This window comes from Bufo bufo, chromosome 1 (assembly GCF_905171765.1).
Source record: "Bufo bufo chromosome 1, aBufBuf1.1, whole genome shotgun sequence".
Classification (NCBI taxonomy): Eukaryota; Metazoa; Chordata; class Amphibia; order Anura; family Bufonidae; genus Bufo; species Bufo bufo.
The window spans coordinates 765,894,403-765,912,339 of record NC_053389.1 but is presented as its reverse complement, the minus strand read 5'-3'; the positions used below and the strand labels follow the sequence as shown (position 1 = coordinate 765,912,339).

Below are 17,937 nucleotides of genomic sequence, written 5' to 3'. Positions count from 1 at the left end.
ATAGCAGCGCGCCAAAACTGCAATCATCAGATTCTCAGTAGTACGGGCCTGTCCCCTATACTTGCTGAGCAAGCGTAGGAGGATACAGCCTGTGAGCTACGATTTGGGGATCACTGCTCTAGGAAACCTTTGGTCTTGATGCCAGCAGCAGAATAACCTGTCAGTAGTCTGTATTTATTTTACGTACATATATAGGACCACTATATTCCGCAGCTTTTTACCGATATTAGCATCACGCTGTCCACAATGGGGCTCACAATCTAAGGTCCCTATCAGTATGTCTTTGGAGTATTTCTGATTTCATAAAGAGGGACTTTATTCAGACACCCCAGAAAAATACACAAGTGTATATGTGTGCATAAAGTAAATGCCGCTTTACTTTTGCTATTAATACAGTTTGCTTGTCACTTTTCTCTGCAGGATCTGAAAATTAAAAGTATGGGCTCCTGGGCCAGTCTGGTGCAAAAGCCTCCAGTCACCCCGACTTCAGCCGGGAAGTCATCCAGTGATAGCTTTGAGCTCTTCAGACGTGCAGCCCGGGAAAAGGAAGAGCGGGAGAAGGCACTGAAACTGCAGGCCGAACAAGCTGAGAGAATGCGGCGAGAGCAGGAGAGGATGAGGTGAGAGTTGTGTGTCGATCTATATCTCGATACGTGTGTAGAAGCCAAATCATCTACAGTAGGTTATAAAAATAAAAATAAATACTTAGAATTGCTGACCAGGTTGCCATAAAATGAAGAAAAATTCTTAACCCTGCTGACAATCCCCACTATTTGTAACATACTAGACTACAGATTGTCACAGTTTAGGGTCCATTCACACGTCTGCAATTTCGTTCCGCATTTTGCGGAACGGAATTGCGGACCCATTCATTTCTATGGGGCAGCACGATGTGCTGCCCGCATCCGGAATTGCGGATTCGCACTTCCGGGTCCGCAATTCCGATCCCGAAAAATATAGAACATGTCCTATTCTTGTCCGCAATTGCGGAAAAGATTAGGCATTTTCTATTAAAATAATAAAAGTTTTAAATCTCTGCTCCCTTTACCACATATACGCACCCAATTGTTCTTGTTGCATGCGTTTGATGTGGCTGATGGCTGAATAAGTAATTGTATGGTTAGCCAAAATCATTTGGGCATAAGACAGGTCATTTTGTTGCTGGCATTAGATGTACTTTGCTGCTTTAGTGCGAACCAGGTAGTACCTGTTTCATAGAGCTGGTTTTAAGTTGCTTAATCTATGGATTTTATCCACTTAAGATCTCGGGAAGAAGATGACGCTCAGGAGCAAGCACGTAAAGTGCACGAAGAGGCTCGTAGGAGACAAGAGCAGCAGCAGCAGCAACAGCATGTGCAAAATACTCTTCCTGCAGCTCCCCCGTCTACACAAAGCTCTCAACCAATAATGGATCAGAGAGAGATGGAAAGGAGGAGAGAACAGGAGAGAAGACGGCGACAGGCGGTAAGCACCAAACATCAACTGCCCAGCGTGTTGCTTTCCTGCCCCGCGTGTCTTAAATATAGACTTTTAGTTTTTAATTTTGTGCTAATGCGTGTCCTTTCCTCCTTACAGATGGCCCCCTCTATAGACATGAATTTTCAGAGTGACCTGATGGAGATATTTGAACAGAACTTGTTCTCTTGAGACTTCAGTCTTCGCACCGTCACCACCTCCACCACTTTACTCCACTCAACCCTGTCCCATGATTTCCACTTTTATTTTTTTGGGGGTTTTCTTTTTCTTTTTCTCTTATTAAATATCACTGAGGGGCAGAGGGGACACCACCGTTCAAGAGACGCTGACATTTATGCCCCTCATGTATTTTTATCTCAGCCTTCGTACACAGAAACATGGAGTCTCCAGAAGTGTTGATATGAAAGCGACATACAGCCTCAGTATGGATTATCGTGCAGTAAACACCCCCCCTCCCCCCTCTTTGTGGGCAGAGCAATTTGGAAGAGCACAGACTCTGGTGGTGGCAGTGGTGTCCCTCTATCACCCACTTTCTGTGAGCAGTGGGGAAGGAGCACTCTGCATTGGATGAGGTTCATACGCAAGAGACAGGCGTTTGGGTACAGTGCAAAGTGTGCTTGTTTGTGTCAGGGCTAAGAGGGCTGCAGAACATTGCTAATTGTGTGCGCGCAACAAATCGCTACGGCAAATAGAGACGACTGGTGTATATAATCCAAATGCCCTTGCAGCTCTTGGGGGGGCCCATTTAGCCTTGTTTTATACAGGATTGCATCAACTCACCTTTCCGCTGCCATTACACCTCGAGTTCAGTTGTTGGGTCCTGGGCAGAGATGCATCGCAATATGTGTGTGTCACTAGTGCATAACATGTATGTTACATGGTATAGAACGTGGACGTGCCTGGCAAACATTTTACAGTGAACGAAATGCGGCAGAGAAATGCAAGATGGCAATTTCGGCATTGGTTGAATTCTTCTTTTAAAGGGTCACGCAATGTTCTGAACGGACGTCCGCAGTTTTCTATATATGTGTGATGCCTGCATCCTGTCCCGTGCCCGACGTCACTCATCGAGTACATGTTGGCTGCATTTCATAGACAGTGATGACTGCTCTACAATAGCCCATCTTTTTGTACACACATTTCTATGTGCCTGCAATGATTGTACTTTTTTTTCTTTTCATTTTTTTTTTTTTTATTATATTGTATACATCTTATTTTCATGTTGTGTATGTGCGTGTTTGTCCCTGTACACCCAAATTGCTCTTGAAACTCAGGTATTAATCCCCTTTCTCTAAAGGCGTAGAAACTGCTCAGCATAAATCCAGTAGAAAGTAAGCAAGCCTAGTCTGCTAGTCCCATTCTGCACATGGTTGCATTGTATATTGCTTTACATGTATACATGCGGGTGGGCTGTATACAGACACACACATGTAGTTGCATGGTTTATACGTATTCTGACTTTGTTATAAACGCCATCCTATGTATTTTTAATATTGCTCTGCTGGGCTGACCATTTACTTTGCATGGCTGCCTTCATCCCCTGTAGTCTACATTTTCTTGCCCAGCAGGTCGTTTCCCACCACTGCTGCGCATCCCATACTAAGGGTAATGCTCTGCGAGTCCATCCCCCCCGATCGTCGTGCCTCGTTCTTGTATTCTCACAAGGATATCGCACTTCAATAGTGGGTGTTTAAACCTGCAAGCATTGTGGGTAGAAATGAATGCGTGTGCTGGGGGGGGGGGACCCATGAGGCACACGAGCAGCTGCGTATACACTGTAGCGTCAATATTCTCCCCAACATCCCCCCCCCCCCCCCCCCATGCAAAACGCTCATATGACCATGTTATGCTGTGAAATCTCTCGGAGTTCAGCTCTCTGCTGCTGCAGGTTAAACCTGGTGCAACGATCTGCTCGCACACAATACAATAGTCTGCAAAAATCCCTATGCCCTTAGTCTGTAGGCACTGCAGTAATGCAGAGTAGCTGTACCAGCCCTAAGTTTAGTGCGGGCCCTGTGAGTGAGTGACTGTGTGTATGTGCGTGCGTATTCGTGTGTGCATGACGGGGATTGGGGGGGGGGGGGGGGATCTTTAATTGTTTTGATCACCCTGTTAATTTGATACAAACTCACCTTCCCCTCAAACTTTCCTTCCCATATCCTGTCTCTGTAATTTTACTCTGTTTATTTTTTGTTCTTTTTTATTTTTATTTTATATATAAATATATATAATTTGAACTGTTCAAAAAGGAAAAAAAAAACTAAAATCCTTTATGTGCCATAAGCTCTGTTTCCTTTTATTCTCCGCATCTTCTTCCCCCCCCCCCCCCCCCCAGCCGTTCTTATTGTCTCCCCTTTTTTTAGGTAGTGGCCCCCATTCATTCTCCTGAGCAAACAGGCACGGAAGTCTGTGTTGTAACTGATTTCATGCAATAAAGTCTTTTTTTATTATATTTTCATTTCATTTTACTTTTGCTGCATATAGAAGAAAAAACTAATTATTTATGTTGGTTTCACCCCATTTGCCTCTGTTGACCACCCTGAACCCCCTCCCCCACCCTTCCTGTTTTTTTTATATTATAAAGACGATCCTGCAGAAGGGTGCTCTTTTCATCTGTGGGGCGCGGTGGTAGTGCTCTGCAGAAGCGGTGGAGGGTGTGGGGACTGACACATTGGCAATATTGGGGAGCCATGTAAGATTGTGAGGGTGATACTTGTTCAGTATTTGCAAAGTGATGACGGGGCTTCGTGATGCTCTGCAGGGGCGTTTTTTTTTTCTTTGGATGGGTCGACACTGGAAGGCGGTGTATAGTAATAATGTATTCTACAAGTGAAGCAGAACAATATACCTGTATTCATGCATAATACTCCATATGTTAGGGAAAGATGCCTGTTTCTCTCTGGTATTACTAAGTGATGGGCACACTACTACTACTCCCACTGGGCATTTGTGCATGATGCTCTGTAGATTCCTTATCTTCCCTCCCTCACATGCCAATAATACATCTATTAAACAGTGTTCTGTCAAGTTTCCAAACTTTATCTGGATCCTTTTTTTCCCGATTGCCTTACTTGCCCTTGTGGTTATACTATACCAGTCACGTGTTCCATATGATGGACCCCCTTTTTTTTTTTTGCCACCTTGCCTCCAGTAACATACGTAGCTTATATCTGATACTAAAATACGATTAATAAAAAAAAAAAGAAAGAAATATTAGTGTTTTTTTTACCTTGTTTTATCCATAAAATAATGTCCAATTCTAATTTAGTTTTTAGTTTTTTTTTAAGCATAATTTCAGCACACTACCTTGACGTCAACCTCTGGCCATAAAGTCTTATAGCATGTAAATATTGGGGGGGAGAGGAGGAATCATGCCTGTACAAAAATCTCCTGTGTCTATGGCCACATTTTTTATTTTTTCCCCTGTAAGGGTGGGTTCACAATAGCGTTATGGAGTCCGTTATGGCTTTCCTTTATAACAGGGTTATAACTGAATCCATAAGACGGAAGGGCGGATCCGTTTTGCTGCCCATAGACTTGCATTATGACGGAATGCAAAACGGACGCCTTTAAAAGGCATTCCGTTTGCTCTCCGTCCTAATAGAAGTCTATGGGAATCAAAACTGATCCGTCTAATTCCCGTTATGCAAGACAGAAAACAAAGTCCAGTCGACAGGACTTTGTTTTCCGTCTTGCATAACGCGACCCAGAGGGATCCGTTATGTTTTCCCATAGACTTCTATTAGGACGGAGAGCAAAACTGAATGCCTATTAAAGGCTTCCGTTTTGCATTCCATCCTATGGAAAGCCTTAACGGACTCCATAACGCTAGTGTGAACCCACCCTAAACTAAGTAAAAAGTTATCAAAGATCTATTTTTATGATGAAAAATGCAAAGAAATCAAAATGCTAAAAAAAATGAAACAAAATCTTGCAAACTAGTGTGTAATATTAGTTCAGTATTGTAATGCTACTTAGCAGTATGAAGGAGCTCTACAGTACTTTGGGCTACATCCAGAAATGGCGCCACTCTTCTATATAGGTACGTCAGCTCTGCCCCATTCCAGTGGTTAGGTTAGAAGTGCAGTAACCGATCGAGGAGGGGGGGGGGGGGGGGGTGAAGGGGCTGTTTCTTGAAGGTAGCCATGTTCTTATTTCATTCAGCCCTTTTCAGGGGTGTAAAAGAGCGACCTTATTGGACTGTGGTTATAGGGATGTCTGGATACGTATAGTAGACAAATTCTTCAGTTTTAATATTTGCGTTTGTTTTATTTGTTTTTTTGCAGGTTGACGACTGTATTACTATAATTCAAGCAGCCAGAGACGTTAGTGTTTCTCATGATATAATAGTTTGACTTGTTTGTACTGTATTTTAATTGGCTAAATTTAAAGTATTTTTAATTGAACACTTGACATAAATTTCAAGTGTTTCCGAAATATACTTTCATGGAAACCGTTTTAAACGTTAGGATTTTTTTTATTCTACCCATTTTTTTTTTTTCAATTTGAGGGGTTACATCATGATTGATGTAAAAAAAAATCAAAAAAAAATCCGGCATCATAGAGTACATAATGACAATCTCTAAGAAAGCTAGGACCAGCCCTGTACCTCACATGGACCCAGAGATATCTCCCCATTCATTGCTCCGCTAGATTTATTCCACATTTGCAGCTCAGGGGGGGTGTGTCCTTTCTTCTGCAGCTCTCATCTGTAAGGCCCCTTTCAGATGAGCGAGTTCCACATTCCGGACTCACAGCTCCCAGCACTGACGGGGTCACATAGCATTATATTGATTTAAGATGCTATGTAACCCTTACAGTTCTGGAATTTATTGGATTATGCTGACAGCATTATGTCAGTGTCATCTAATACATTCCAGAATTGTAAGGGTTACATAGCATCATAAATCAATATAATGCTGGGAGTTCAGGCCGGGTGCCTCGCTGCGAGTCCGCAGTGAGACGCAGGGTGCAGATTTGTGTTAAGAAAAATCTGCATGAGATCCTGCTGTATTTATCGTGGTTTTCTGTGCGTTTTTATGTGATTTTTTTGTTGCAGATTATTATTATTTTTTTATTTATTTTATGTAAACATCCCCATTGACGTCTTATGAAGAAAACTCCTCTACAGAAGATGCAGAATCGTATGAACAATTGACCTGGTCAATTTCAGCAAAGTGTACATGAGATTTATCTAATCACTTTGTTGGGCCTGTATTACGCAGCGGTTTTTCGGCACAAAATCAGTGTGTGCACCCTAACTGCCACAGCTTCTAACAGAAGATATGGCTGGTGGCAGCTGAAGATGTAACCTGAGCACGTGGTGCGACCACCTCAGGTGGACGGAGCATTAAGGAAGCGAGCAAACAGTAGGTGGCGCTATACAGATAGATTTTTATTGAATAGCGCACTGACTAAATTGTGAATTACATGCAATTACAAAAGTATTTGGATCCAGGTGCTGGATTGAAAAATGTAGAATATTCTTTGGTAAAAATGAGTAGCTCGCTGCTTCTGGTCTGTATTTACCGATCCCTCTTGACACAGGAAATGTTTGCCCCAGCACTGGGCCGAGGCGGGTCACCAATGTGGCCTGTGATTGGCCGAATGGTCGCATTTCATGTGTTGAGGGACCAGTAAGTAGATACTGTTAGGTACTTAGTGAATATTATTATTTATTTTTTTAAAGAAAAATGTAACAACCCTTTAATCATTTCTGCAAAACTTTCCTCTCCATGCCCCCCCCCCCCTCTCTCAAAAAAATAAAATAAAATTTTCATAGAGAGAAAAGCCCTGTCCACCTTCAATAATGGACAATTCAGCTTTTCCGACATGTAATGTTTACCATGACAATCGTCCTTTCAACATATTTCGCATCAGATGTGACCTCTCTACGGCATTAGACAGATTGGGCTTAGGTGGGTGTTTTTTGTATTTTTATATTTTGATGTTTTTTTTTACATTAGAAGAATGGACAGTGTTAAGCCTCCTTTGTGTGTTAATCTGGGTCCATTACATCACTGGCGATCTAATGATTTTCTAACTTGTATTATGCCGTTTTTAAGTAAGTCAATCATGCACCACTTCTATGACTAGAAGGGAAATTAGTTTTATTTTTTTATGTTTTTGCCACATGACTGAGTGCTTAGAGGCTTCTAGAGGCGTGCACATTGCCTTTTGTTGGCCTCGCACCACTATCCATAGCCTAAATACCTTTTTTGTTTTTGTATTTTTTTCCTTTGACCAGAGAGACCCTGCAGAGCATCACAAATTCATTTAAACACAAAATACCAAATTTATATCAAACTACACATGTATCACGGCTTGTATTACCTTGTTCTTATAATTAAAGACTGTCTGTGAATTTAAGAAATAAATAGAATTTTTACTCTACAGTTGTGCAGATTTGCTTGTGATAAACTTTTAATATATATATTTCTTTACTTTAAAAGGTAATATTGAGACAATTATGCGTCATCCAGGTGTGTGTGTGTGTGTGTGTGTGTGTGTATATATATATATATATATAATTTCTTTTGCTGTAGTACGCTTGGGACATTTTATTTGAAAGTAAGACCTACCACCTCCTCAGTTTGTACAATGGCTTCACCTTCCAGGAACGTATCCACTTCAGCTTATATCTCCTCAAATCCACCCGAGGTCTCTAACACACATGTGTGAATCACTGACGTGTGCTGTCTGGGTTCTCCATGAACAGCACACTTACCCATTGATTTTTTTTTATTTATTTATTTTTGAATGTGTTTATTTAGACCTCTTTAGTTTTCTGCTCACCATGGAGACCTGCTCTACTTTGGTCCGTGATGCATGCTAAACTTGGCCATTAAAGGCCTAGTCTCTGAAAAAAATCCACTGACAACATGAACGGCATGCGTCTTCTGTCAGTGATTTTCACAGACCACAAGTTTTTAAAGCATCGCCTACCAATTATTATTATTTTTTTAATTATCTCTATTAATATACCAAAACCAGTCACAATAAACAGAAGAATTGAATAAACACGCCACATATTCAATATATTTTCCCCTTATGCCAATTCCCCCAAACCACCCCCCCCACCCCAAACCTGTGATGCGTCCACCCTCCCCCTCTGCCCCCCCCCCCCCCCAGAAAAAAAAAAGGGGGCAGAGACAGGGTGGGAGGGGAGAGAAAAGAAGAATAGAAAAAAGAGAAACAGGGAAGAAAAAAAAGGGAATTTCTTTAAAAAGTTTTATAAATTATTACAACCAATCAAGTCTTCCAACCGCCCCATATCCTATTCCACTTCTCAACCCGATCTCTCTGCCTGTACAAAATTTGCTCGTAGTTTTTTATCTTGTTAACTACATTTATCCATGTATTAAATTCTGGAGTGTGCCGAGCAAACCAGTTCCGACTAACCAAAATTCTAGCTAGCAGCAATATCCTGCCTAGGAAAATCTTTTGGTACTTTTATGGCTGCTTATTGTGGAAAACTCATTAAGCAAGAACACTTGTGGTTCAAAAGGTATTCGTATTTTAAGTTTATAGATAAGAAAGTTGTTAATACTATTCCAGTATTTTGTAAGTTCTGGGCAGGTCCAGATCATTTGAAGGTTGTCCGCACCTGAGGTGTCACATCTAGGGCTCTTAGATGTATCTCTTAGCCCGCATTTATTTGTAACATATAATCTATGACAGATATTAAAATGTACTAAAACATGGTTGAAGTTCTGGGATAGTGATCCTAAATTCGCAAAGATATTCCCCCATCCTTCTAATTGTATATTCGGACCATGTTCTAGTAGTAGCCCACACTCTCGAAAGTAGTTTTATAGTCTCCCTATAACCCTGCTCTTGGCTACTCAGTAACCCAGATTCTAAAAGTGTAAATATATTATTATGTACATAACTCCCTACTAAGCTCCCTAGAAGTGCACTATTTTCTGATTCATAACACATCAGCAACTGAGCAGCAATAAAATACCCTTTATGATAGGGGAGATTTAGACCCCCCCCCCCCCCCCCCCCACTCCAATGGTTTATATAGATGTTCCAATTTTATCCGAACTCGTTTTCTTCCCCACACTAAATCATTAATTATTCTTTCCATGAGTTTAAAGTATTTATCTTCTATCCAGGTAGGTGTATTCCTAAGCGCATAAAGAAATTGTGGTAATATCACCATTTTGACCAGTGAAACTCGATCAGTTCTGGATAGGGGAAGTCTCAACCCAGGTCCCCATTTTTGCTCTAGTTTTCGTTATTAAGGGGATCAAATTAAGTTGGACAAAATTTTCAACCCTGGGTGATATAGTCAAGCCCAAGTATTGGAAAGTATCAACGATGTCTAACTGAGTCACAAGAGCCTCCTTCTGAGGTAACGGGTCTATTGGCATCAAACTGGTCTTGGACCAGTTTATAAGAAGACCAGACACCTCACCTAATGCCTTTAACCATTTGTATAGTTCTAGAGAGAGTTGTTTCCGTATGGTCTATAAAAAAATTAACATCGTCCGCATATAACGAAATACGGTCTTGCCCTTCTAGTGTTCCAAATCCTTTAACCTGATCATCCTGCCTAATGGCCAGAGCTAGGGGCTCAATGTAGATATCAAATAACAATGGGGACAATGGGCAGCCCTGCCGCGTGCCTCTATTTAAATCAAAACTAGTGGTCAAGACCCCATTAAGGCTAAATTTTGCCGTAGGAGGTTTATACAATAATTTGAGGATATTTATGAATCTTTCCACAAAGCCCATCCTTGTCAGAAACCTCCAGAGGAAGCGCCCCTGCACCCTGTCAAAGGCCTTGGAGGCATCCAGTGACAGGATGGAGCAGGTAGTCCCCCCAGGGGCCTGTATATTGGCAAAGAGCCGATGCAAATTATGATGTGTATCCTTATTTTGAATAAAGCCATTCTGATCTGGATGGACAATGGAGGAGATAACCCTAGAGAGCCTTGTGGCCAAAATCCTTGCAAGGAGCTTTACATCTGCATTAAAGAGGACCTTTCACTAGTTTAAAAACGAACTATATCAGTGGGCAGAGCGGCGCCCAGGGGTCCCCCTGCACTTATTGGTATGTCTGGGCGCCGCTCCGTTCGCCCTATATAGGCTCCGGTGTGTGCAGCTCCCTTTGTTGTACGGGGCGGAGTTTTTGTATTAGGGTTGTCCCTTGCTGCAGCGCTGGCCAATCGTAGCGCACAGCTCATAGCCTGGGAGTCCCCTTTTCTTTCTTTTTTTTCCCTCTTTATTTTGTTCCTTTTGTATTTGTGTTATCTTTTATATTTGTATTCACCTCCTTGTTCTCTCTTAACAATAAACCATATAAAAAATTGATTAAGTATGGTCTAGTACACTTTCAATTAGGGGTGCACCGAAATGAAAATTCTGGTCCGAAACCGAAAATTCAGGATGCCCTTGACCGAAAACCGAAACCGAAACTGCCTTTTTGCCCAAATACTTTTAAAATACTTTTTTTTAAATGATTTTATTAATAATTCTTTTTCATGAATGAAATTCATCTGTGGGTGGCGCTGTTATGGAGGGGGGGATATGTGCACTGTTATGGGCATAACCGTGCACAGATCCCTTTCCCCATAACAGTGCACAGATCCCTTTCCCCATAACAGTGCACAGATCTCCCCTCCCCATAGCAGTGCCATAGACCGATCCCCCTACCCATAACAGCCCCGGCCCTGCTGCTCACAGCAGACTAATCACTCACTGCATCTTTATTTTACCTTACAATCGTGACGCTCCAGTAACAACTCTGCATGCAGAGAGGAGGGCGGCGTAACGTCACTTACTCACGTGACGCACCTGCTCCGCCCACTTTATGAATGAAGGAGGCGGAGCAGGCGCGTCACGTGAATAAGTGACGTTACGCCGCCCTCCGCTCTGCCTGCAGAGTTGTTACTGGAGCGTCACGATTGTAAGGTAAAATAAAGATGTAGTGACTTAAAGTAAACCGCCCGCCCAGCGCGGGTGACAAATCCCAAACCCCATATTTTCTGCCGATATGTACCAATATCGGCCGAAATGGATTAGGCCCATTTTCGGCCGCCGGAATTTCGGTGCACCCCTACTTTCAATCTTTTCAGTTGATATTGTTAGTATAGGAGGGAAAATGACATAAGGGAGCCAGAGGGAACAAACAAGAACACGGAGGGAGGAACAAACAGGAACAGTCTCACTAGCTTTTTCCACTCCTTGATCGTCCGAGTATCCTGGAAGACCCCACCTGGACGTCCAACGGAAGACCCCTCGATCCCAGGAATCACTGGAGGAAGGGCAGAGCAGAAGGATGTAGAGGCCGCCAGAGCATATCCTAATATGCAGGACAGGCGGAGGAGCTGACCCTGCTCCCAAAGGCAACACAGTCAACCCCCGCCACCGGAGTCATGGAACACAGAGAAGGAGGGCACCACCATCGGCAGGGACTGGAGAGTCAGAAAACGCCCGCAATCCAAAAATCCAGGATCCCAGGCGCAACAGGAGCCAGCCGACTATGCTTCACCCCGCCAACCAGGAGGCAATTGGAGCCGGAGCGGCAGAAGCGAACAAGGGGGGAGCAAGGACACGATCCAGCCGTCCCTCAGTCCGGATGGTCCCAGCGAGGTGAGTCCCAGAGATGAGGTGGGGGGAGACAGGAGAATCAGGTGAGCAGGAAGCAGAAACACCGCTAGGGAGCAAGCGGAGTCAGGGGCTAGGAGAACAAAACACTCCCCAGGTCCATTGAGGCAGAAAGACGCCAACAGCAGCGGGATAGCGAGGCAGCCGGGCCGCGGGGAGAGAGGAGAGCGTAACATACTGCATCTATGTCATCACGACGACTCTACCATTTTTTTTTATTTCATCCACCATGACGGCTACACATGAGATCAACCCCTTGACCTCTGTAGGGGCAGGAACACAAAGTTTAAAAGCCCTCACCCATCAGTGTTTCCTGTCCCTATGGGGCATCACACAGAGAGGCCTCCCTAAGGGGAGGTGAAGAGTTTTTTTTTATTAAGCAATGGGGGTTGTCTCCCTTCCTTCCCCTCTTCCCTCCTGCAGAAAATACAGGAGTTGATTCTCGTCCCTGAGAACGGGGGCCTGTTTTCACTCTTTACCGCATGGTCTAACTTCCCTTGAGTAAGGAAGCAGACTAGAGAAAGAGAGCGGGATGCTGAACGCCGATTAGGAGGTGTGAGCCACAGTCAGCGCTTAGTTCCTGGCATTGCCGGAGCGATGGGGCGCGCGCTTGTGACGTCAGGTGCCGCTTTTGGAGTGGAAGAGCAGGCAATTTGGTCCATTACTGTCTCTATTTCCTGCTCCTGGAAGAATCTACAACATGTCATCTCCTGAAGCCACATGGAAAGTGCAGACCCACCTTCGGCTGCTCCTGCTGTGAGTTCCCCTGAGGAAAAAATCTGCATTTTCTTCATGCTTTTCTGATGAAAAATTCTGATACCTGGTTGTTGCTCTTCTTTTTATAGTAAGTGAAACAATGTAAAGTTAAATCCAAATATGCAAGATGCGCAACTTGTATATAAAATAAAATCCTGAAAATTATTTTAAAAAACTTTGCATATTTTGCATTAGTGAGCTTTAAAAAAGAAGAGCAACCATCTATCCTTATGGAGCTTGAATCTATAGGCGTCCTAAGCATCCTAGAAGGGAGACTCCTGGATACTAATTTACAGAACCTAATAATCCAAGGATGACAAGCTAATCTGTAGTCAAACAAAACACTAAGGGCCGCCACTTGTACTTTTAACGTACTTAATGCTAAACCCTTCTCTACACCTCTCTGGAGAAAATCTAGAACTTTAGTGAGCTGGAGCTGACAGGAAGCAGAGGGAGAAACACCCAAGAGCTTAAAAAACGCCCACTAAGTTCTAGCATAAATTTTGGTGGTTACCGGCTTTCTACTTAGCAACATGGTAGAAACAACAGGCGCCACTCAAAAGCCAAGCCGTCAAATGGAGTCCCTTCACTGGGGGATGAACAATTGGGCCTTGCATAAGAAGATCCGGGATCTCCGGCAGGACTCAAGGATTGGCTAAAGACATGATCCTTAAATCGGGCAATACCATAATCCCTGGAGTAAGGTTTCCCCCACATGCGCCCATCCAAGCAGGCTGGTGTCCGTGCTTATCACAAGGGGGTTTACAATTCTCAAAGGAACGCCCTGGGTTACATTGTCCAGAGAAAGCCTTATCCTTAAACTGCCTGCCCCTTTGAAAGGAAAAATTCTGTCTAGAAAAGGAAGGAGGAAAGGAAGATGGAAAACCCTTTTTTCTATCTCCCACTTTCTGTCGTCTAAAGTTTTGAGCCATTGAAATCCCAAAGGGTAATACCTGGAAATGAAAATGTCTCAATCTCCCCTGAAATCTCAGTGCTTTGCGTTTTAGCTGCCGCTTTTTTAGGTTTATCCACAGGTGCAGAGGTAACTGGGTCTCTTGCAGTTTCACCAGAGCTCTCCATGCAGGGATACCTCTTGCGGCCCTGGATCAGGAAGAACCTTGCAAAGTTCCTAAGGTAGGCTTGAACTGGGCTGAAGAAATTTCTGAATCAAGCATGGGATGCTAGGATCACATCATTTAGCCCCTTATATAGCGGGCACTTTTGAGCTGGTCACTACCGCTACGCTGTTTGAAAAAGAACGCTCCTTCAAGCTCCGCCCCCTTTTACTTGCCTGTCAGCTGGGGAGGCCAGATGCCGAACGCCACGAGGTGAAGCAGGGATCGCTCTACCGCATCTCCTTGCCTGCTGCGCCTCCGGTGAATACCACCGCGTCCTCTTCTTGCGTCCCCGCTCGCCATCCAGCCTTGTATTTAAACACATTTTCTGCCCACTGGCGCTTTCCATCGCATCTTGCTGCCCCCGCCATCAGATGCAGTGTGCCGTCTTCAAGGTGTGCGTAGCGGGGTACTCACCCGGCACACGCCTGCCCAGCCAGCCCTAAATCCAGGCAGAAACTACTCCCCATGTAGCTTCACAAAACAAAAAACCTGCAGGTTGTCCTTCCAGGACAGGAAACCACTGAATTGAGGGAGAGGCTTCTTTTAATGTATACCTGTGGGTTTCCTGTCCTGGGAGGCGGATCCTCTCTCCTGGTGCTGTCATAGGACGTAGGGATAAAATATTTTCGGACAGTACCACGACTGTCGCCCATTTAAAACATCAAGGGGGGCACAAGATCTCTAAGCTTGAAACTACTAGCGGAAAAAAATATATTTTTGTGCAGAGGCAGATTACCTGAGCAGAAGAACATTAGACCTGGGGGAATGATCATTAAACCAGAAGATTTCCGAAAAATGGGGCTTGCTGCTAATAGACCTGTTTGCCTCAAAGACAAATGCAAAAGTAAGGTGCTTCTGTTCTTTAAATCCCAGGGAAAAGCTGGGGTCAGTAGACGCCTTTTCAGTAAAATGGATCTGGGACATAGCATACGCTTTTCCTCCGTGGACTCTAATCTTTTGAGTCCTGCAGAAAATACTAACGGTCCCAGTAACTGTGATATAATTAGCTCCCTACTGTTCTCCATCCTAGAGGAAATAGCTCTGGAGGAACCTTTTGAAAATACCATTGCAAAGGGACATTCTGTCACAAGGCCCGATTTTTCATCAGAATCCTAGTCTTTTCAAGCTGTCAGCCTGCATCCTGTGAGAGCAAGGTCTTGAGGAGCAGGGGCTCTCGGACAAAGTTATTGATACATTGAAGGCTAGTAGGAAAAAGGTTACCTCAGCTATCTACCTTAATGTCTGGAAAAGGTACTGTAGTTGGTTGGGGGAAGTTTCCCTGGATATGTCATCCCCATATATCCAGAAAATCTTTGATATCCTTCAGAGGGGGTTAGATTTTGGCTTTAGACCAAGTACACTAAAAGTGCAGATCTCCGCCCTAGGGGCATTCTATGATATGAATCTAGCCGATCATAGATGGATAAGAAGATTCATAAGAGCCGCATCCAGGCTTGAGACCATCCTTAACTCCTAAAGTTCCTCAATGTGATTTAAACTTGGTTGTAAGAGGATTAATGAAGTCTCCATTTACCCCTATATCGGACATTTCAATTAAACACCTCATTTAAAACATCGTTCCAAATAGCTATAACATCAGCTAGATGCCTGGAGGAAATTCAGGCCCTCTCCTGCAGAGAACCCTATCTTTCAATATTTCCTGACAGGATAGTGCTAAGATTAGATCCGGGTTTCCTTCCAAAGGTGGTCTCGGACTTTCATAGGGAACAGGAAATTATCTTACCTTCATTTTGTACGGACCCACAAAACCAGACAAAAGAACTGTTCCATCTCCTAGATGTATGGGTGACCATTATCCAGTACCTTGCAGCCACTAAGGAATTTAGGAAGGATGACAATCTTCTGATTCAGATTGCAGGTCACAATAAAAGGAAAGAAGGTTTCCAGAGCTTCTATAGGTCGCTGGATAAAAACCATGATATCCTGCTGTTACTCCCTAATGGGTCTTACAAATCTTTCTAACGTTAGAGCCCATTCCACCAGAGCAAGGGCCTCCTATTGGGCAGAAAAAGCTGGTGTATCTCTTGACAAGATATGTAGGGCAGCTACTTGGTCAAGTATAAATACGTTCATAAAGCATTATCGTCTAAATATCTCTGCTTCTACAGATCTGACCTATGGCCAGAAAGTTCTGCAAGCAGTAGCCCCCTCTACCGTTTAATCTGTTAGTTCTCATGTGTAGCCATCATGATGGATGAAATGGAAAACCTTAATTGGACTTACCGTTAATTCTGTTTCCTTGAATCCACCATGACGGCTCGTATATTCCCTCCCTAAATTGTTCCAATATGGAGTATGAAGTAATATTCACAAAAAAAAATAAAAAATTTCATGCACCAACTTGGGTAATTTGTAAACACTGATGTGTGGGGGCTTTTAAACTCTGTGTGTTCCTGCCCCTACAGAAGTCAAGGGGTCAATCTCATGTGTAGCCGTCAAGGTGGATTCAAGGAAACAGAATTACTGGTAAGTCTAATTACGTTTTTTTAGCCTGGACATCATCTAGGTTGAACGACTGACTATTTTGTCATGGACATGTGAAAGAGGCCTCCTCTCCCCCCATACACATCCATGTTTAGGCTGAATGTGCATGGGCTCTGAATAGGGAGGAAGCTACTGCCTCTAGCGTTAGCTTATGACGTGTTGAAATTTGACAGCCCTGTCTCCTATCGATCTTTCCATCTGATGTTGGGACACCCCCCCCCCCCCCCCCTCCCTCCACACACACACATTAGATGGTTAGCCGGTCTCTGAAATCTCTGTGGTTTTTCCTAGATTATTCTAATGTGCCCTAAATAGATTGTCTCACTTCTATCATGTAGAGAAAGTTAATACACTGCTCAAAAAAATAAAGGGAACACTTAAACAACACAATGTAACTCCAAGTCAATCACACTTCTGTGAAATCAAACTGTCCACTTAGGAAGCAACACTGAGTGACGATCAATTTCACATGCTGTTGTGTAAATGGGATAGACAACAGGTGGAAATTATAGGCAATTAACAAGACACCCCCAATAAAGGAGTGGTTCTGCAGGTGGTCACCACAGATCACTTCTCAGTTCCTATGCTTCCTGGCTGATGTTTTGGTCACTTTTGAATGCTGGCGGTGCTTTAACTCTAGTGGTAGCATGAGACGGAGTCTACAACCCACACAAGTGGCTCAGGTAGTGCAGCTTATCCAGGATGGCACATCAATGCGAGCTGTGGCAAGAAGGTTTCCTGTGTCTGTCAGCATAGTGTCCAGAGCATGGAGACGCTACCAGGAGACAGGCCAGTACATCAGGAGACGTGGAGGAGTCCGTAGGAGGGCAACAACCCAGCAGCAGGACCGCTACCTCCGCCTTTGTGCAAGGAGGAACAGGAGGAGGACTGCCAGAGCCCTGCAAAATGACCTCCAGCAGGCTACAAATGTGCATGTGTCTGCTCAAACGGTCAGAAACAGACTCCATGAGGGTGATATGAGGGCCCGACGTCCACAGGTGGGGGTTGTGCTTACAGCCCAACACTGGTGCAGGACATTTGGCATTTGCCAAAGAACACCAAGATTGGCAAATTCGCCACTGGCGCCCTGTGCTCTTCACAGATGAAAGCAGGTTCACACTGAGCACATGTGACAGACGTGACAGAGTCTTGAGACGTCGTGGAGAACGTTCTGCTGCCTGCAACATCCTCCAGCATGACCGGTTTGGCATTGGGTCAGTAATGGTGTGGGGTGGCATTTCTTTGGAGGGCCGCACAGCCCTCCATGTGCTCGCCAGAGGTAGCCTAACTGGCATTAGGTACCGAGATGAGATCCTCAGACCCCTTGTTAGACCATATGCTGGTGCGGTTGGCCCTTGGTTCCTCCTAATGCAAGACAATGCTAGACCTCATGTGGCTGGAGTGTGTCAGCAGTTCCTGCAAGACGAAGGCATTGATGCTATGGACTGGCCCGCCCGTTCCCCAG

At 44.0% G+C, this 17,937-nt stretch overlaps 1 protein-coding gene across 4 annotated transcripts in view; it reads left to right on the top strand.

The window, feature by feature from the left end:
• The window catches only part of BRD4 (bromodomain containing 4), a 62,630-nt gene extending 58,905 nt beyond the window's left edge, over positions 1-3,725 (top strand). For all 4 annotated transcript variants that reach the window (XM_040414729.1, XM_040414726.1, XM_040414727.1 and 1 more), the window contains exons 19-21: positions 421-620; positions 1,263-1,464; positions 1,576-3,725. In XM_040414729.1, coding sequence (XP_040270663.1) covers positions 421-620; positions 1,263-1,464; positions 1,576-1,647 — 474 coding nt within the window. In that variant the 3' untranslated portion in view covers positions 1,648-3,725. The remainder of the gene's footprint in view (positions 1-420; positions 621-1,262; positions 1,465-1,575) is intronic.
• Positions 3,726-17,937: the final 14,212 nt, after the last annotated feature.